Source organism: Cariama cristata, unplaced genomic scaffold, assembly GCF_000690535.1.
Source record: "Cariama cristata isolate BGI_N322 unplaced genomic scaffold, ASM69053v1 scaffold2633, whole genome shotgun sequence".
NCBI classification, from domain to species: Eukaryota; Metazoa; Chordata; class Aves; order Cariamiformes; family Cariamidae; genus Cariama; species Cariama cristata.
Window position 1 is genome coordinate 12,949 of NW_009607617.1, and position 22,797 is coordinate 35,745.

Genomic DNA, 22,797 nt, shown 5'->3' on the forward strand with positions numbered 1-22,797 from the left:
TCATCTCCATTTCTTATAAGATACACAACACAGGGTATGCAATATAGAAGTAATTTTTGTAATAAAAATACTAATCATGCCGCAGATTAGCAATAGATTTAATTGACATAACATTGCCTTGGATTTAAACTATTCCACATAGCATACAAATCTAATTTCCATTTGGAAAAGAATAAATTACATCCACACTAAAAACAGGACATATCACAAAATAGTTTCAAAATTTGTGTGAAGAGAAAGACAACCAGGTCTATAACTTAGTTTCATACACTTTAATTACACAAACAATAAAAGCAAATAATTAAGCTTCCCAAAACAGATGGTTTATACATTCACATCTCTAATCTTTACCCATAACTGTGAACATTTAATTTGCAGACAAAAGATTGATCTTCAATTGCATCAATATGATAAGAATAGGTTAATGTAGTTTACTCATTCAATTCTATTACACTGAGAATAAGAGTTATGAAAATACCTATAGACAAAACTGAGTGGAATATCACGTGTTCTATACAAATGAATGTACAACATGTCACACAGATAAATTCTCAAATTAAATTTTATATAAGGGTGAACCTTCACACCCTCTGTGAAATCTGGGATTTGACTATTCCAAGGTCAGTTGCTACTGCTTGTATCATCACAATATTCAAGCTGAAGTTCTTGATTTTGCAAAAGCCTGAATCCACTTTAGATGTAGCAATTTTCAGAAAGATAGTGACAGAACTGTCATTACCCAACATGTCCCTGATTGACTTAATTAGAGGTTTTAACACATGTCAGTGGATATCCAATTACGTGAGTTAAAAAAAAAAGTCAAGACTTAATTTTCCTGAAGAGATCAGGCTGGCTGAAAGCAAACAAGCTTTTTGCTACCTTTGTAGCCCTGAGAGCAGAGCCAATAATTTGTGGATCACATTCATTAGCCTAAGTAACATCAGTAATTGCTGAGATCCAACATAATTGCCCAATGAAATGCCAACCTGAACAAATAAGAGATCATACAGAAGGCCTGAAGACCTGACTTAGCAAGAAACAGCCTGATGCAGAACGTAACTTGGGGGAGACTACAGGGTTCGTATTTTGTCAGTTCTTACATTTCAGATTAGTGACACTTGTAGGCTATATAGCATGCAGATCACTACAGAAGGCAATAACAAAAAGTATAATGTCCTCAATGTTTTGTCAAATATTAGAACCAAACAAAACAGCCTTTAGCTCATATATTTGGACAACTAACAGGTTTTTACTGAAGACCTACAGAATAAGAACTTACAATACCAGTAACTTTTCCTTAATTAAAAGGATGGCCTCTATTTGCATTTTAATAGGTCTAGTTTTCTTATACAAGACCATGTTAGATAAAAAAACCCACAGTTTCCAGGGAAGCTTCTGTAACTTTCTTTTCTTTACTGAAAATATAAACCACACCTCCCTAGTAAGGGATTTCATCAGCTGGGAAAGGTCTAAAGAAAACAGAATTAACACCACTATGATTTCTGGAAAAACGTGAGTGTTGCCCTAAAACTGGAAGAGTTAACAATAGCAAAGAAACCACCTGTTTATCATTGTAAATAACACACTGCTGTGCTTAATTGCAAGTGCAGTCAGTTTCTTAAATTCTTGTTGTGTTGGAAGTGTAGACATGTAAATCTTATTCTCGTCATCATCTCGTCCCCACTTACATTTCTTATCAGGCACTACCAAAAGAAGGTTTCCACTAGAACCAAAACAATAAAAAACCCCTGCATTGTCCACAAATGAGTAAAGCAATGAGAAGAATATCAGTAAGGGCAAGGGCTGTCTAGCACTTTTTAGTGGCTACTTATTTTGCAACATGTAGACTCAGGAAGTGTATCTCCTAATTTTACTGTCCATTCACTCCCCGATCTACTACAAAAGCTACCTGGCTAGTGAAGAGTTTTGACAGAGTTTTATGCAAAGTAAAATAAATTTTTCATTGTGTATTGAGTATACAAAGTAGAAAGAGTTTTCACATGGATTCAGTCTGAAAAGCATTGTAGCAAGACCTTCCAAGATTATGCTCTCTATTCCATTTCCATTCTGGAAATGATAGACGCATCAAAAAAGCCAATGCTAGACTGATCAGTATCGAAGAATATACATTTTCTGTAAGACATATCGATGCTCTTTTTGTAGTTTCATATTCTTCTGGTGAGTCTTTGAAGTTAGAAAGTCCTATAGCAACAACCGTGACCATCTTTGCAAGCTGACATTCTCCATCCCATAACCCAAATATCAGCACAAAATTGAAAAACACCTACTGTTGCAGGATGCAAAAAGAACTATTAGTCACATACAACGCAGGAAAATTTTGGGGCAGCAGCTAGTATAATACTTAACTTCTACAGCACAAGGCTGAGTGATTCTTTCTCTCCTTCTTGGACCGTGGACAGAAATAGAAGGTTTGTTTTCTGTTCTAAGGCTGAATACATCATTATAAGATATAAATTATTTTAATGCTGTAAGTACACAATTTAGTCAACATCCAGACTACTAAGTTTATGAAGAATATTTCTGTGAGGAAATAAAAGGAACATAACATCTGAATATAAAAGTACTTACTTCGAATTTGTCTCTTAATTTCCTTCGAAGAATCTAGCCAGTTCTGGAAAAAAAACACACAACCCACAACCAGCATTTAAAATCACTTCAGACTGAGGATGGTGAAGTAATTTCATACAGTGCAGTTAAAGTTTGTATTGTTCAGACATCTGTTCTATTTTAAAATAACCCAGGGAATTCCAAAATTGACTTGTGATTTGCTAGCAAGTCTCCCCACCCATGCACATAAATGAAACTGTGTAATGCTACTCTCTTCATAGCTGTCTTATTGCTTTAGACTATTTATACTCTGTAATTTTAAAAAGTGGATAGTCTTACAGTGGAGGTGCTCTAGCAAATTACATTTGACAAATGCAATTTTCTCTCATACTCCTCTTATTGACATAAGTAGACTTTTCAGGAATGGCTATGTAATCTCTACATGTCTGTGCTTACACACCCATATAAAGTTACTTAAGACGATATTTCTCTTCAACTCCAGAGACTTACTATTCCCATTGTTTGTCTTAAGGCGTATACATTTTAGTTCTGATAACATCCAAAGGTGCTTGGAAAACCTAATCAAATTTCACGCTTTTTTTCTGACTTGCCCCAAAGCAGAGATCTCTATGAACATGTATTATGTTAGCACTGATACACTGGCAAGGTTCAAATCTGGATTCTCAGCTCTATTTTAGGTAATGCAAATAGTCAGTTATTCATATTTAGATACCTCACTATTAAATGTGTTCTATGCTCAATACCAAAAATATTTTGATATAATCTCTGCAATTTATTAAATAATTCATAGCATTTCAGTTACTATTGATAGGTGCAAAGAGACTTTTTTGTGACTGATCATCCAAAAATGTAAATTTAGCAAGTGAAGCCTAAGAAATCAGTAACGTATATTCATCAGTAACTCAGACAATCCTGTTTACTAATTTTACCCTAGATGTTAGAAAATAGATTAAGTGAGAGACTAGAAACATAAGCCTTTTAACTGCAGCTACTGAGAATTCACTTTACACAGTGTTTGAACCGCTATTTCCCACAGCCAGACACATACACAAGCATAGGCATGGAAGAAACACACATACACACAACCGGCCTGCCAGCAGGACTTAGCACATTTCAAAGACAGAGATGTGCAAAGCAGGGAAGAATTAGCAACTGACTTGCAAGGTCAAGGACAACATTAGCATTTCCACAAACCACTGCACATATTAGCCGCTTTAAAGTCAGAGGGGACCTCGGTACCAGCATAAATATCGCTAAAGGCATATCTCTACCATTCTTGCCTAACCTAGCCAAGTAGTGGATACTGAGTGTAAGGCAACTCACCTTTCAGTCTATGGTACCAAACTCTAGATGCAATAATTATTTTCCAATACCATATCCCTCAGTCTTTACTGCAGGCTTTTCTACCCAAAGTCAAATTTATTTCAAGGAGACAAAACATGCTAGGCTTCGGTTTTATGGGTTTGTATGGATTAGGAGAATGTAGAACTGTATGTTTTTGCACTAGTACAAATCCTTAATGTAGATCACCTCTACTGATAAAGGATGTGGTTTCTATGAATATGACCCAAAATACTAAGTTCCCTGTTGTAAATGACCTTGGTCCAAGTTGATTTCATCACAAATGCAGCATATATATATTAGACAAATACTGTTGACAAATTAAATGCAAAAAAACCTTTTTCTCATTCTTTCTTTTTAATTACATCCGTAAAAATAATTTCAAGTTTTTTTTGCATTTAATTTGTCAACAGTGCAAAAAAAACTTTTTCTCATTTTTACGGATGTAATTAAAAAGAAAGAATAATTTCACATTTCTTGCTTTAAAAAGTCTGCGACCTCTACATTTCATAGCTACTATAACTCTTCCAGAGATGCAGAGTCCATAACATTGTTACAAAGGAAGAGATATAACACACTCCTCAAAAAAATCTGGATACCATTTATTCTGCTTAAGTCAGAAAAACTGCTATCTGTCGGAAGCGCCTTGACATGGAAAGGCCTTGGAAGACAACAGAAGTCTTCAAATAATTTTAGCTGAGACTCACTTCAGCTACAGTTATCATCCTAGGTTTCAGTTTTGGTATGAATTCCATTCTGAAATGATATACAGCCATATTCTTCCAGTTACAAAGGTAACTAGAAGTAGCTTAAACTCCTAAATTCTAGATACAGGATAAAGTAAATAAGTGTAGAATATAGCATGACATAACTACAGCAGAAAATTGGGATTCCTGAGTATATGTTACTTTCAGTGCTTTATCTTTTATTACTATAAAGTAAGAGAAAAGAACGCACAATACAGAATATCCTGCAAAATTAGAAGAATAATTCTTTCTTTACAGAAGTTCTACATTTTCTGATTTTTCCAGACCTGGAGTAAGCTTATTGGAAGCAGATTTTGCCACCAACTTCCATTACTGTTCTGTCAAATAAAATCAGATGATTATATTCCATTTATATGCATAAATGCAGAGGTGGGGTTTTTTTGCATCTGTGCCTTTTGTTATGGATAAAACAAACACTATTGAAAGAATATACCCTGAAATAAACCTCCTAATGCAGCATAGACAGGTCTGTCTTCCAAAACAAAAGACAAAGTGTACACACACTACTTTGCTCCAGTAGGCAGAAATCCATTTGTTTAATTTGTGAATGGTAAGGTTATAGATGAGACAAAGTAACGAATTGTCAAAGAACAACAAAATGTTCTCTACCAGTACAAAAGTATTTTGTATGAATCCAGAAAAGCAGCATTTCCAGCTGGTGCCCAGAACATAAGAGCAGAAGCTTTCTAACACTTCTGCAGACCAATTACAGCGTGAATGGAGCATTCATGAACTTTTGAGGGTGTAATGCAATGAAATCACTAACTAAACTTTAGACCAATAAATTTAACATTTGCAAAACAATGAAAGAAATCAGAAATGAGTAATATGACCTAAATAGTTTTAAAATGTGTATTAAAGCTAAGAAAAAATCAGTCTGATTTGAAGACATAACATCTCTCCCAGCTGCACAGAACACCCATAGAGAAAAGTTAATGGGACTCCTCCTCCAATGGTACCCCGACGGTGCATTAGGGAGCAGCTCTGATTCAAAAGAGTGCCTGGCATTCACTTTGCACACCCCACAGCTGCCGCCGAGTTCAACAGCTGGCTCATAAATGGGTGGCTATGATGAGTGCACAAGAATGAGAAAACCACATCATTCAGCATTTAGTACTGACTGGACTGGAGGGTCAGAGATTTCTGGCATTTTAATCTGAAGAGGCAACAGTCATAACAGGAGAAAAAAAAACGTGTCAGTAAGAACTGGTACTGAGATGAAAAAAGAATTCAAACTTACTACAGAGGTGAACAAAAGAAGGCCCTAAAACCAGTAAAATTGCCAAGTCCCCAAGCTTTCTTTGGCAGCTATTGCTGAACACAATTGATCAGGACCCTATACTTCCATCTACTAACTAAAACGTAAAGTGTTAATTTTTTTTCCCTTTTTTTAAAAGAATGAAAAAAAGTTGAGACACTTAAAAGTCCTAAGACAGACTCCTTCATTAAAAAAAAATTTAACATACTGAAAACAATTTAAACAGTCTTCATCCATGTATTTAAAAAAAATCACTTTAATAACAAAATGAGTGCTACAATCTTACTAAGCACATTCTGCATAGCTATACAATTTCAAACTTACCAGCTTCAAAGAAATGGCAGTTGGGGAGGGGGAACTTTCTCAGCACACAACCAGTAACTTTGCTGTATTAAGACACTGCAGTAGCTACCCTTCACATTATCAGGATATGTTTATACCATAACTGGTGTAAGAACTTCCAAACACGATGTTGTACAGAAGCAGTAGCTTTGAGTTGGGTAACTTGAGTGACAATAGCAGTAAAAATAAGCAAGCTGATAGAAATGTGCACATGTTACAGTACAGACTGTCCAACCCATAAAAGACTGTAAGCGCTTAGCCAAGTGACTAGTTGATGCCAAAGCCCAGATTTTCAAATTCTTCTTTGACAACCTGGGTATTCCCACTCACCTGGTAATCACAGCTTAGAGCTGCACCAGAGGCATAGTACCATCCACATGATACCCACACTTTGGGTACAATATCTAGAGCATATGAGCTACCCAGCCAGGATATACCTAAAATAAACCCCTCCTTCACTGTTATTCACTGGCATTCAAAATCTTGTCATTCCTGCAGTTCACTAAAAATTAAGCTTAATCCTGCAATAGAAAGTAGGGGGTGGGAAATGCAAATCTGCTAGGGAAGACTCCTGTTTCAGTTTCTCCAAATAACACTAAGAACTTAATTGTATGAAGAATACAAAATCCAACAACTGTGGTTTTTTAGTCTTTGTAACAAATTGGACCAGATTTCTCCAGAAATTTTTAAATAAAAACCTGCTGCTGTCTATAATTCAGGTGACAAGTAGTCTACTCTTCTTTTGAATAGAGTGCTAGACTTAGCCTGGGCATATAAATAACTGAACCACAAGGGCCCCATTATCCAGACATTTCTCACTTAATTTATGTAAATACCTCATTTATGAGCATTGCTACAGTAGCACCTCCATAGTCAATGGATAGGGAGCTCAAGGACTCATTCAGGCTGAAAGGGACCTCTGGAGATAAGTGGCCCAACCGTGATTCAAGGCAGAGCCAGCTTTGAATTAGATCAGGTTGCCTAGGCTCATATCAAGTCAAGTTTTTAATATGTCCAAAAATAAAGACATATGAAAAAACAGATGGGCTCTTTTTAAGGTGTGGTACTCTGTTGCTCAATTCACATGAGTGAGGAATACCAAGAAATCTCTTAGTTCAACCAGAAGCACATTAAAAAAGAAAAAAGAAAAGAAAGAAAGGAAAAAAACCTGTAACACTACACCAATCCAGATTTTCCTGCTCTACTTTCAAAAGCCAAAGGCTCCCTACTCCACCTCCTAGGATCTACTCAAGCGCACTATTTCCTGGTATAGTTCAAGGATTCCAGCTCTGCTATTAGACCGTTCCTCTCTTGCCAGAGACCAGACTGCTGCTTTATGTTATTTTGCTGTGTGTGTACAGTATAGATTTTCAATAGTGAATAGCACAAATAAAGGGAGAACATGTGATAATAACAAATAATAATTAAGATTATGATATTACTCAGAAGATCAACTGAGATGCTCTTCATCATTACATCAAAGAAGTTCTCATTTTTATAAATGGTTTACAAATCAAGAACAAAAATACATCCAAGTAAAAGTACATCAAGCCCCTTTTATTTATAGGGATCTTTAATACAGAAGGATTGAGTATTTTGCTCAATGCTGCACAGAAAGCCTTGCAGCAAAGCAAATAACTCTAGGAAAAAAAACTGTATTTGAATGGAAGTTGTCAGAAATTCAGATTTATTCAGACCACTAAATTAGACTTCATTTGAAACGCAACAGTGGGTTGAGAAAGACAACAGAAAAAAAGCACAAAAGCTTCTAGACTAAATATAATACTCATGTAATGATGTTTCCTGCTATAAATACAGAGATTAAAAAGAAATACAATTTTTTCCACTTCAATTTGTAATCATTAATCTGTTTTCTTTATGAGGGAAAAGATGATTGCAGGTGTATCTTTAGGTCATGGACAAAGCGACAGCCAGCCCATAAGTAACTGTAAGTGTTCAGATGCTGGGAAAAGCTAAATTGGCTTTTGGTAATTAGTGGAATGCATACCACCAATTGATTTAAGGTTTTTCTCAGGTCAGCAGTTTAGATGTGCGTGACCATCCAACATGTAAGCAAGCCCAAAATAAGACTGAAAATAAGTTACCAAACGGTATTTAAGAGATCCTTTTGAATGTAGTCATATCAAAACACCATCCATTTGTAAAATTAGCATCCAATACTGGTGATGGGCTAGCTCCAGTCTCATCTTTACAAATGCCAAAATTTTCTTTCAGATTAAAATGAATAAAAAAGGAACTCAATGACCTAATAGTTACAGACTTAGGGACAAGACTTCCTTCATGCTCCTGTTCAAAGCATTATTGAGCATACTTGAGAAAAGGCAGCAAATTTATTGGAAAGTCAGGTAGAAGATTAATTTTTATTATTATTTATCATCCAAATTTTTGTTTGCTTGTTTTAAAAAAAAAATAAAGTTTTCAGAAATTTGGGGAGTTGCCAGACTGTTAAGGCAAATATATTAGTTAGTTTCCTATCTTCACTCGCAGGGATGGCATACTGTTTTACTACACTATTTTACTGCTTTACTATAAAGCCTAGCAATTACTCAATTAGTTTTCCCAAAAATGTAGATAATTTAAATATTCCCCTACTCTAAATAATAAATGGGCACTTTGTTCAGTAACAACATACACATCAGTATCTTGCATGCATTGCAAGTTTACAGCAGACTAGAATCAATATTTTGCAACAGTTTACTCAAATGTTTGTAATGGTATACATTTAATACAACACACCTCACTAAACTATTGAAGTCAGTAGCAATGTAGAAAAACAAAGAAACAAAACTCTCATACAGGCTTACCTTCTGTTCTGAATTTTCATAAAACAACAGCCCAAAGTAGTCCTTTTCCAGTAAATTGAGATGTTCACACACTTTGTCAAAGAGCACTTGGCCTTTTGCTCTTTTCTAGGGAAAAAGAAAAAAAAAAAAAGAGATGTTTCAATTTTTTGCAGTTCATCAAAAAAATCGACTTGAATGCACAAGGAAAATTCTGTACCTAAACTGATTTAAATATTTTGCACCATTAAGCATCACTAGATAGTTCTTAGTTTTTCTGGATCTTTATTTTTAAAATAACAGGAGACTACTTCACGAGTCAACTTTTTTTATATTATTATCTTCTAAAAAGTAATACTTCCTACAGTGTTAATTTCTGTTAACTTCTGTGTTTCTAGCATTTTGGCATACATCTCAATAACTTTTATGAATTAAGTGATATGAACTCCCATGAAAAATAAAGCACGTTATCATCTTCAAGAGACAAAAAGAACAAGCGGACCACTAAAAGTCGGTGATCAAACCAGCAGAAGTAGCATACAAGCATAAGCAGAACAGAAGCAACATGTCTAGCTGTCTGCACTGCAGAGGTTTTAAGAGGCAGAACATAAGAAAAGAGGGCTGCCTTCTACCTGTAGATTTATGAACTCTCTCAGTACCAAACAAATCCATTAGATACTCAAAAATAAAAACCAATCTTAAAGAAGTTTATTCTTCCTAACAATAATATTTGTGAAAGTCAGTAACAAAGAAAAAAATAATTAAGATCACATTCGTATTTGAGGTTAGTTTCGTAGTCTGCTACTTTATAATAGTAATAGAAAACTGCTCATCATTTTAACACACTCTTAAAAAGGCTGCTTGCTGTAGCTCAGTGCTACTACAGCTGAAGCAAATGGCAATAATTAAAATCACATTCGTGTTTGAGGTTAGTTTCAATATCGTAGTCTGCTACTTTATAATAGTAATAGAAAACTGCTCATCATTTTAACACACTCTTAAAAAGGCTGCTTGCTGTAGCTCAGTGCTACTACAGCTGAAATAAATGGCAATTGGTCCTGAAGTTCTTTCTGTTCTTCTCGTACCTGGAACTGGGATCATAAACACGGGCATCCCATATCTCCGCAAGGAAAAGCAGGCCTAGGCCCTACTTCTGTGTGCCAGGTTTTAGGGAAAAGATTTGTTGTACTTGAGATAGCAGCTAACAGGAGAAAAAGTTTTAGAGTAGACAGCTCACAACACATACTCAGGAGTGGGGAAGATGAGAATTTCTTTCCACAGTTAAAATTTGAACATGAATGGCACGCAGTCTCCCGGTTTGAACCAACTCCTTCATGACTGCTCTGCTATTTGTGGCATTTATCAATGAGGCCATAAACAGGGCATTTTCAGAGGCCTGGCAGCTTAAAGGAATTTTTGCATTTGCTTATCCTACAGATTTCAGTAGATGCCACACACCACTGCAATTCCACTGAAACGCCATCGGCTGCCCCTGTGTAGGCCCTCGCGACACTACGGCCATTGTCCCCCGCCGGCAGCACCAGGGCACTCACAATGTGCCCCGGCTCCCCGCTTGCCTCCAGCCCAGCTCCGCCGCACAGGGCACCAGGGCCGGGAGGGGAGAGAAAGGAAGGTATGCACTGAGCAAATAGTGAAGGCATTGTTGTTTTAGAGAACAAGAATCCAAAGCTTTATTTATTCAAGATCGCATTGTTCAGCAGACATTACAACCCCAAAGATCAGAAAATTTTCAAAGAAACAAACTTATAAAATGAGTACAAGCATCACAGTGAGGCAGTGGAACTTAGAGTCACTTTTGAAATGGGGAGCTGGGAATCTTAAGTCTGTCTGGTACTTTGAAAAATTTTACTCTTCAGAAAGACAGATGAGTATTTCCCCTTAGAGTCTGAAGTAACCATTTAGTTTTCCTGACAGCCTCATCTTCAGCTTAATTTAAAAAAACAAAAACAAAAAACAAACAAACAAACCACACACACCAAAAAAACCAATCAATCAAAAGCAGGAAAAGTAAAAGCAAGAAAGGGTTGGAAGAATCTTAGCCTGCTTAGATCCATGTAATAGATATCATTTTTCTCCCTAAATCATTGTACACCTCAGTGATCACACCTTGCAAAGGCAAGTTCCAAGTACACATATTTCAGTAAAGGAAATCTACTACAGATTAGTGCAGAAATAATATATGCTATCATTAAGTCCATATCTTGAGTCAGTTGCTAATTACATAGCTTTTTATAAAGTTCATAAACTAAAAACCACAGTTAACATCAAGTCTTTGACATACAGAAACATAAAGCAGCCAAATTTACAGGAAATATGTTGCAAGTATAACAGTAAAATATTGCACAGTTTCTTCTTAGGAAGTCAGAGTCAACACAGAACTTGGATACACTGGCAATGTCCGCTGTATCTTTAAAGATCTTTTTGTAAGTTTATAGTTCTTCCACATAAGGAAAAACACTACCATACTATGAAGGCCAAGTTATGTAGGTCTACATTCTAGACAGCAGCACAATACAAAGAAGTTATAGCATCAGCAAGTGACATTCATAGAGCTGCTGTGGATTCAAAAGCATAAGAAGCTTCTCAGTACCAGCAACGATTCTCATTATAAAATCCTACTTGTAAAACTGAAAGACTCCTAGTTCTTTAATTTTTTATTTTTTTTTTTTAGATTGTGATATAGTTTTTAAAATCTGCAAATATATTTAATTTGCAAAACCAAACTTTTCAAGTGTAATTTCTTTGTAATCCCTTTGGGGACAGGCATTACTACACAGTTTAAATTATACAGTAACACAATTTCTCTGAAAAACCCCATGCTCCTAGGAGAGTGTCTCTAAACAAGAACTGAAGTTACATAAAGAAGACAACTGTTGTGATTCAGTCATTTCAGAAGTTAGAAACTTTTTAATAGAAGAAGAGGGGACTCTAAGAGGGCAGCATCATGGTTTGCACAGTTTAATGTTACTCTTTAAACTGGATTCTATTTTTTTTTCTACCAGTTGGTTGAGATGCCAAGCGATAGTCAAAGCCAATGTGTAAAATGATAATTGTTAACCTTACACATGTATGTATAGATGTGCATTTATGTATAGGTGTATAGACACACATCTAACAGTACTCCATCAGAGCAAAGGTTCATCTAGCCCAATACTTGGTCTCCAAAGCAGCCAACCATAAATGTCTACAGGAGAGCACATGAGCAGTGCAAGTCTGCTTCTGCCAGCGTCCTGGGGGTGCTCATAGGCCTCAATGGCTGGGAGCAGCCTCCCCTGGGACCCCCACCCACATCATCTCCTGCCCAGGGCCCAGGGGACACGGCATCTCAGCCTAGCCCGAGACCTATAATCCCTGCCTGAGCTGTGCCCGTCTCTGACCCTGTCTCTTGGATGGGCCTGGGACCTGCGCTGCAGAGACCTGCTCTCCTGGATGGAGCCCTCAGACCATGAAGCCAGGCAGGCTGGCAGTGGGACACAGGAGGATGCTCCCTTTTATCCTGCCTCCAGGCATTGTGACTGCTGCATCGCTGGGTGGTGGCAAAGTGAAATGGAGGTGACGGGGCCATCCCCCGCAGCCCCACCCGCTGCCCGTCCGCCCTGCACCCTTCAGAGGAAGGCCCTTGGGGTGCTGGCCCGGAGGCAGTCCCTGTGCCCAGGAGGCATGGTGGCCACGCACTGGGCACAGCTGCTGGGCATCCCCAATGCATCCTCTGCCACTTGGCTCCCAAGGACAAACCCAGTGCTGTTACATGTCTCTCAGACCATAGCAGAAAACAGCCCTGCAGCCCACAGACCATCCTGTTAGCCATCCCCTCTCTGCACCAGAGCTTACATCCATCATTGCCATGCAGCGAGGAGGACCAAGGACTTGATCTGGCTGGACACAAACCCTTTTCTGGGGCCATAAGGGGGGTGGATTTTGGCAGCCACAGCCTGGAGGAAAGCCAAAGTGTAACCAGAGCCATAGGTTGGGATGGATGGTGCCAACAGACCACCATGGAATTAACACAGGCTTTGAAAAACAAGTGAGCAGAAGTTACAGTGGTGTGTTGGAAAGGTTGGTCGTATTCAGACCTAGAACATTTGGACCCGTACCCAAAGCACAGCAAGGCAAACAATGACTCTTCCAAACTCTAAAAATAGCCCATTGCTGCTATCCCTGAGACATCCCTTTTTCCCACTGAAACCAAGCTGTGCAGTTGGTCGTGTTTATGCGGGATACAAAACTCACTTCAGCCGTGGGGTAACACTTTCAGAGTTCATTTGTGACTTTAACCTTTCTGAGAGTTAGCTGCCTACTTTGATTTGTAGGAAGATGTTCAGAGCTTATCTAAAACCCTGGCAAATATCTTTTTCCTTCAGGTTTTAGTATTTTCAGTACTGAAAGAGTGAGGAAAGTACCATTATTGTAATTTTGTACATTGGTGCCAAAATTGGTATGTACATTAAGACTATCTAAGTAAGGGCATTTATAGTATATACATTCATTTGCTTGTGGTGATACCAGAGGTGAAAGAAAGGGTTTTGGTTCCCTCTGCATGAACTTTGTAGAGATGTAGAGAGCATCTTTTGGCTTTGAGATGACTTCACACGTAAATATTACTTTCAGTGATGTCTGTTGAATCTGGATCAGTATTTTAAAAATGTATCAAATTTAATGTCATCCCTATTTTTCTTTTTCTAAATAAAAGATGTTGTACTTCAAAACAGACCACTTAGGGTTACTCAAACACTAGTCTACACACCAGAGCAGTCAGGAAATAAAGATTTGCAAATCAAAACTCAACTACAATTAAACATCTGTTCCACATCAAGTTCATTCAGACTTTTCTTAATTCAGGGTTAAAAACTGATCTTAACTGTACATTAAGCAGACATATTTTTACTTTGCATTAGCAAACTGTAAGTAACCGCAGAACCTATGTCAACTCCAATATATTTCACTTGTTCATACGTGCATAAAATACGGCCAATGCTGGCATCCTTTAAATGCCTTTTGTTATAAATATTTAATTAGACCACTGACTGAATGCAGTAAACAAACCCAACAGGATCTTCATTTGCCTCTAACTAGTAATCATTATGCAGTTAGCACTTCTTTTTGTTTGTTTAAACTGTTATCCTCTACTAAAACCCAGATTATATTTAAAGCAGAAAATCTGAACAAGTCTTTATTGTGGATTTCAAATTTAATGATGAAATTTCCTCTCAACTACATAAGAAATCACAGAACAAGAAGGAAAAAAAAGCAACTTGATTTTTTCCCCCTTCATGAAATAGAGGCATATGTAGATCACCCTAGAGGATTAATAATTTACACCTGCTCCCACAGATGTCAATTATCAGGAAAGGAGTAGGTCAAAATTATGTCATTTGCATTGTGCTAAAAAATATTTAAAATTGCTTCTAGAAATGAAAACTCAAACATTCCAATAGTCTGCTCATTCAAGCTATTAGAACTCTATTGCCATTAAATCTCACAAATACTGCACTCGTGAATCATGAACCTAAGTTATTTTTTCCCTTAATATGGTTCTGTCATTTCAAGTAAGCACAAAGATTCAGTCATTTACAATTTTTTGGCAAATATCAGTCACCGTCTTTCATCCTCACATACTTTTAATAAGTCTCTCTGATACATTTACATGTAATCTCTAGAAGTGAACTGAACTGTCTTTAAAGAAAGTAATAAAAGTTAACTGAAAGTTCCTAACAGTTCACAGCCTGTGGAAGTTGTTAAGTCATGCTCCTCCAGAACTATTCAAACAATAGTTTCTTCCTCTTTCCTCCTCTCCAGTCATTCACACATTACTCTGAAGAGTCTGAGGTTAAACTAAATTAATTGAATTAATTGCTTGTGCTCTATGTATGCACATATTGTGTACACATAACTCATCTTCTTTAGTAGAAGACTTCCATACAATATTCTTTTGTGCTATATTTCAGAAGTTTCCTAGAGATAAAGAGCTTCGGATATTTTTACTTTAAAGCTACAGAATGCAGAAAATCAATCTATTTTGTTAATATGGAACCTGTGGACTTAAGGAACTTTACATATTTTAGACTAAAAGGGCTTAAATATAACATTGCAATGGGGGTTATTTTGCTTCCTTATGAAACTTTGAGTTCCCAAAACCCAAAATAAAGCAGATTTGAAGAATGGCTGGCATCAAAGTCCATATCACTACTCCCACTTAAAGTTTTTAATTCCTCAGAGCAAGTAGACAAGATACAGAGTAATCATTTACAGAACGCAGAGACATTTTATCAACTACCCAAGATACCAAAGCAGAGATGCTGATGGTAGAATTACCTACAGTTCATTTCTGGGAAAAAACAAAGACCACGAAACACTACAGTAAGAATTTCAAATTGCAATGAACTGAGGAACAAGTATCGCCTGGTACAAGGCTTAGCTTCATTATGTTGACAGGTCAAGGACTTTTCTGGGCAACAGTGGAGTACCTTAAATGTTCTATCTACACTGGCATTCAGGCAAGCATATTTGCAGAAGCTGTACTCAAGAAGATGACTGTAAACCAGATCATTCACATTTGCATCTACAAAAGTGAAGTAATAAAAGTACAAAGACAGATGAGAAAAAACCTAAAGGAAGTCACCACAAAAGAAGTTGAAATACCTGTTTACACAGTTCTGTAGAAAAAGAATTATTGACAGTTAAGACTGGTAAGGTGACACCAGTCTGAAGACCTATTAAGGCAAAATAAAGAGTTCTCAGGGCAAAAGAACAAACAAATTGCTCTCAGAAGTGATAAATTAATTTACAAAGTAACCCTCAAGAAATATCTGAGATGTGCTTTATGTTGGAAGCCAAATATCAACCACGTCAGATATGCCCTGAGCAACAGGAAAGACATGAAAAAACAAGCCAGAAGAAATAATTCCATTGTCAAACAACACTAGGTGGCTGCAGAAAAGAACTTAAAGTAATTATCAATATACAAAACATACAAGTGGCAAAGAAACAAGAAGGGTACAAATGTACCTGTACTCCTACAGCAAAATTTGATGACAAGTTCTGAACTATGAAAGAACAGAATCAAATTATAGTCATTTGCAAAGATGTCTCTACATCATGCTGATTTGCCATGAGTGGATAGGGTTTTTTCCCCCACAATTTCACATATAAGCTTGCTATGTCAACATATTAAAGCTATTTTTTCCTAACTGAGCATCTCTTATCAGTTTCTATTCTGTGGCGCTCACCAACATATGACACAAAATGTCAGAGAGAAGACACACAGAGGAAATGGCCTTCAGAAAAACATTTTGTCACAGAAACCAATTTTTGTTTACTCTCAATGCATTCTGCATGTCACATATAAATATACTTCTTTTTTCCCCCAAACGTGCTTTGACTCAATATGGATTCCAAGAAAATGTCTTGTTACGCAGAAATTACACCAATTTAATTTTAACTAGACTTTAAATTGTAATAAAATCCAATTTTATTCATATAATACAGGCTATGTTTGCACGTGTACCTAACCCATTCAAAGCAAACTGAAATAATTCCAGTTAGAACAAAGTGCACATCCATGCAAATTTGTACTGATATAACTAAGTTTATAATTGCATAGCAATTTGTGCTAGTTTATCTTTTTTTTTTTTTTAACATACTACCTAGATTCATCAGAGTTCCTTATAAATATTTGCTCCCAAAATTCAACTCCTTTCTGAAGATTCCAGGAAAAAGATACACAATTCCCTTATGCAAAACCTACTTCTACCCCTGCCCTTTTCAGTTGAAGATAATGTAGCATCAACCCTTGCTTACAGGCGATAGCGATCAGAAGCCCTAGAACACTGCCATTTGTCCTCTATAAATAAGAGTAAGTTTTACATTGACTAGTTCATTGTGAAATACCAAACTCCATGATCAAACCAAATCCCAGAACATCCTCACAATTGTTGCTCAGCAACAAAAACAAAAAAAAAAAGTATCAATCAAAGAACAGAAGAGCTAGCAAGACACTACAGTCTAGTTACTGTCCCTGTCTACTGGTTACTGTCACAGACATGCTGCATTTTCACCCCAGCAAACTGTGTGCCTCTTATTCCAGCCCTTGAAAGTCAACCTGACCAATTGTGCTGGGATGGGGGAGGAAGATGCTTGGGAAAAAAAGATTCATGTGAATCATCTGCAGATAAGCCTATATTTTCTCCCCAAATTTAACACTACCATGTGTTAAAAGACAGTTTTGGTTTTTTAATATTAGAGTGCAGAACTCTTATCCTAAACAGCTAAATCAGGCCATTAAAAAAAAAAAAAAAAAATCCCTTCTTTCTTAAACTGTGAATAGACTAGCAGCCAGCTTTTTCGTCAGTGAAGAACTGCCAGCTTCTCAGAAATTATTACCTGTGAAGCCATGTGCAAGCAGTGGCAACCACGTGGAAATACCATTTCTGCTGCACATAATTCAATATTCCATGCATAAAACAAATTAAGAAGTATTCAAAGAAAAATAACTTAGATGTGTGTCAGTCTCAACCACTCAACGTCAAACACTTCAGTATCAAACATCATCTCTGAAGGAAAACTTTTGCAGTTCACCATTATTTATACGTAATAATCCAGAAAATTGGAATAAGTAACACTAGCCACTTCAAGAAGCGCCTGTTACCAGAGGCATAAGGAAGGCTCACATAGCCCACAACACAGCTGATCATGACTCAGTCCTTGAAGATGCAAGAGGCTGGAGACAGACCTTCCAAAGAGTTCCTGGGCTTCTTCACTACTCTCTCCAAGTGATGATACCAAGAAACTCTAACAGAAATATTATAAAAAGGATCCAGAATGTATTCAGACAACTTCTGAATCTCTAGTACCACAAAAAAAGGAGGCTTGGAGTAGTTTTGTGTGTAAAGTGGACCTGGAGTTGGCAGGAAATTTATTTTCCATCCTCACCCACTTATCACATCTATTATGTTCACTCTTCCGAGTCCCATTACTTCCTCTTCCAGACTTACCAGATGCATAGAGAAGGAGGAAACTCAGGTACCTGCATAAAATAACTGCAGTAAGAAGGCTGTGTAGAAATCAAGTAAAGTCATAGACCTGGTGAAATGCATAAACTTTGATCTGTGAAGTATATTTCTTCAAACAGTATGAGTGATCACTATTTCTTGTCTTGAAGGAAAAAAACAAACAAAAAAAAAAACAAACGGTAATGTTCAGACTTTTTTTTTTTCCCTGCAAGGAAAACAGAATCTAAAATACAACTTCTCCCTGCCCTCACCAGAGGATGACCTAGGACAAGCAATGCCCATCATTAAGCTGAGAACATAGCTTTTCCTCAGACTATCTTTGTTCCCAACTCATGTCTCATTTTTCTCATGGTTCCAAAATAAATTAGCACCTGTAAAGAAAAACTGTGATGTTGTCCATTCAAATACACCAGAAAAATGCACAAAAGGACCAGCTATTCAGTGGGATAAGGCTTTAAAAATATCCTTAACTCTGAGTGCAACACAAACTTACATTTATCCTGATTCTTTTTTCCCCAAGGACTCTCATGTTGACATCTTTTGGAAGAAAGAAAGGAGAGCAAAACTGTTCCAGCTGGATTAGTCACTGGCTGCACTACAGAATTACAGTCAAAGAAACTGAGATAGTTTAAGTGATCAAATTTGGGACTTCAAATGCTAAGCAACTATTTTGAAAGGCCAATCTTAATTAAATAGATCAAGGACATGAAGTGAGTGGACCTTGCAGCAACTTGCATACACTTGCATTTAGCACAACATTTTGCTGCATTGCACTTCTGGAAAAGAGTGAAAACTGTGTTAAGGAAATGCTATTCTTGAAGCAACTTAACTCTGCCCTCTTTGAGCTGAGCTATGCTGATAATACACATACTTAAATATAATTTTCGATATTTTTGAACACAGATGATGCAGAACACTTAACAGACTGAGAGGCACTGAAAGATAAAATCATAACATTTGAGTTTGGTCATGAAAATATACCAAGGATTAGATATGAGTACCTTTCATTCAAAACAGTAAACGTGCTTTATGTAACCAACAACCATTTGCTAAAGACTGTAATTTTCTCAGTCTTGCCTTGAAAATTCTTCTCCCCCACTCCCTCAGTCAAAAACAAAGCCACTGCCATGCATGTCATCACACAGCTCTCAACTGCCAAGACAAGAAGATCCTTGAGCAATACTGGGGATTATTATTACAAAAATCAATCTGCGGTAACCAGGACAGCCTGGTCCTATGGAGCTTTTGCTCTTCCCCCCATCTCACACAACCTCTGCAGAGCTTTTGCTGCTTAGTCTAAATCTCAGAGATAATACACTTTTAAAAACTAATTCCAGATGAACTTCTTTGGTTAAACACCAACCTTAGCCAAAAACTGTAACCTCTTTTCCAATACAATTATTCTATATATTCTGCAAAAGCTCACTAACATCTTACTGAATTGAAATATCAGTACTTTTTTAAGTTTGCAAAAATTCTTTCTATATCCAGTCAACTTTCTTGGAGAAGTTAATCTAATTTAATTTGTACCAAACATGCCACTTTGCAAAATAAAGAACAAAACCAGCTTCAATGGCTCGGCGGGGCAGGGGAGGGAGAGTGCTTTTTTTGTTAAATGAAACAAGGTTTAATTCTTTGATTATCCAAAATTCAAAATCCATGTTCTAAAAAATTAAGTATGTTGAAGTGTTTTAAAGCACTGGAGCTGAAGAAACGTAAAGAAATGTAGCCGCAAATATGTCTAGAACTACATTAAGCTCACAAAGCAAGAAGGAATATAAGCGGGATAGAAATTGAACCACCACGTGGATAGCAGCTTAGAGAGCAGTTTCTGGTCTACTGAAATTGCATTTCATCCTAAGCACACAGACTATTGTCAGTAGATATTCTGTTCTGTCAGAAAAAAATTAAAAACAAGATGAACAGAAAAAAGAATAGAAATTAAAGTAAAAAAACCTGTCAGAACTGGGACATGGGAAGACAGTTAGCACCTGAATCTATACTAAAATTGCTTTTTAAAATAAAAGAAAATAAAGGGAAATAAAAAGATAGGTGTCAGACTAAACAACTGGCCTAGATCATGGAATTCAGTGAGCAGTAACAAAAGAGAGCTGCTGTTCTAGAAGCTGTTTAATAGGGACTGCTATAGATATTATGTCTGAATGCATCTGTACTCCCAGTGTAAATTCTCAAAGTGCAGACTTCCAATTGTACAAGCGTGGAACAAGCCTATGGAATTTTTCGTTAGAGATTTATTGCCTTACTTCAAAAAAAGTTAGAGAAAAACAGGCACTTGGACAACAGTGAGAAACGAGGAGGTTTTATGGAACACTTTTTTCACTTGCAGAAAAAAGCAACAGGCGACTATCTTTTTAAAAACCACATTCAAAACAATTAATTTTGAGAACCTAAGACATAAAAAAGAAAAAAAAAAATAGAGTTTCCTGTCATACCTTTAACTTAAAAATATGAAAACCAGTATATACTGAATTATGTTGTTTCTCCATTTGCACTTTTTCAGCAATAGCACCTTTTCAGTAAACTCCAAATTATTTCAAAGGTCTCTTTTTAAAGTGAAAATTGTAGAGGACAGCTAGGTATTGCTGGCACAAGGATTAATATTTCACCGAAGTGCCTAAGTCAGAATCATCATTTCACCTCAATGATATGCCATGCCACAACAGGTAGTAGGTGCTAACCCTCCACCGTAACAGAGCTTCAATTCACCAAGACTAGGTATAGGATGAAGGGTTACTAGGCTAGCACATTAGATAGCTCCTTGCAAAACGTCAAGATGGTAGTGTCAACCAGGGACCAGTGCAATATTTGGGGGGGCATTTTGCATACAGGCACTATGATTGTTACATTATTAGTCAACTTCATGGATTTACTCTTGTCTTATATAAAGACACATGCAATAAGAATGAACAATGACAAAATTTAACAGAAAGTTGCTGGGTCATATTTTGTTTTCTTTCACACTCCTTTAAGTTGTGGGAATACAAATTGATGCAGTTCTACAAGAAAAAAAAGGAATGTGATTGTAGTTCAAACTGAAAAGACCCCAAGAAATAGTGTATTATCTCAGATTTTATTACTGATTTATCATGAAGGTTTAAGATGGCAGTTAAAATTAGACAGGATTCTACCAAAAATTGTCTGTAAAATAACAGTAATGAAAACAAGGTATTTTCCAGTTTTACTTCCTTATTAGCAAATATATATATTTAAAGTGTCTCTAGTGTAAATAAAATATAATGAAGTTGGTCTACAGTGCATAGTAAAAACTGGAAGAGGCATCAGGAGTGTCTCAACCACGGAAATTGCTCCAAAGTAAAACCTGATTTGCCAGTAAGTCAACCAAGGTAAACTGGGGTTTGCACTTTCTGCTTAGACTGCAGAGTTCTTGTTTATTTGCTTTTTAAATCTTGTATCATTTCTGTTACTTTGTAAAGCAGAAATAAAACAACATTTACCCAAACACTAAATATTAAAGGAAGACTAAAGAAAAGTTAAGTATCAGAAACTGATCTGCTAGGATCCACTGCAGAGAGCACAAACTGAAATTTCAGTTATCAGTTGAAGCAGCTTTTTGAGACTTTTAATATCTTGGTACAGTAGTAGAGCATAAAAAGCTCTACATGTATTTAAGAACATGAATTAATTTATAAAAATGCAGTCAGCACTGCTCATGTCCTATAAATAATTCAAATAAACATATAAAACAGATTGTTTCTATTCCAGTTTGTCCCCCTCCTTAATTAATTTTTGCTTCTGTTCTTACAGCAAACTCTTACTTGTTACAAATAATCAAAAAACATATTTCTTGCCAAACAACTTAACTGAATCATGATAGACTTAAAATACTGCAGAATAGAATTTTTCAGTTGTAATGCAAAATGGTATCTTTTTAAATCTCTGATAAGCCACAGCTTCATTTAAGTCTCATTTTTGGGTGAGGAAAAAGCCCAGGAAGATAAAATTCATATAGCCTTCAATTAATACAGAGAAACCATTCAGATTTAAACATCTGATTTACATTTAAAAAAAAAAAAAAAAAGATCTCCAGGGTTACTACACCATTTATGTCAATTTTTGTTTTATATATAATGTCTATATATTATTTCTCCATATATATTGATAAGAATATATACATAAAAATACTTTGAGAACTTTTAGGTGAAAAATTCCTGCAACTTCAGACCATAAGCATGCACAGCCCTACGCAATGTGTTCTGGAGAGCAATTATTCTGTCGTATATTTTTCATGTTCACGTTTTGTTTATTCTGATAAATTTTTTTCTTCTGTAAACACAGTATAAAAAATAAGTAGACTTAACTAACATTAACAAAGGCTTCACTGTTGCTTTTTGCAGTTAACTTATGGTGAAGTGGTCTACACTTGACACTGTCAAGGAGAGATCCCTGTACAGCTAAAATATTGCCCTTTAAGAGACATACACTGAAATTGTTCAGTTTTGACATCAAGAATAGGAATTATTTAACAAATGGAGATCTCCGAAAGCTTGTATTACTAACAACTTTAAACCGTAAACTTTAGAAATTCCAGCAAACTGCAGCAAAACATTCCCTAGGAATATTTCATATTGATAAGCAGCTCATAAGAATTTCTTAGCTGACAGAAAGAGTTTTATTAGAGAACAGGTTTG

General features: G+C 36.3%; 1 protein-coding gene across 1 annotated transcript in view; it reads right to left on the reverse strand.

Annotated features, from left to right (window-relative positions):
* The window catches only part of EPB41L2 (erythrocyte membrane protein band 4.1-like 2), a 37,628-nt gene that overhangs the window by 10,133 nt on the left and 4,698 nt on the right, over positions 1-22,797 (reverse strand). The window contains exons 3-4 of the mRNA XM_009696778.1: positions 9,123-9,227; positions 2,590-2,632 (exon numbers count right to left, since the gene is read on the reverse strand). Coding sequence (XP_009695080.1) covers positions 2,590-2,632; positions 9,123-9,227 — 148 coding nt within the window. The remainder of the gene's footprint in view (positions 1-2,589; positions 2,633-9,122; positions 9,228-22,797) is intronic.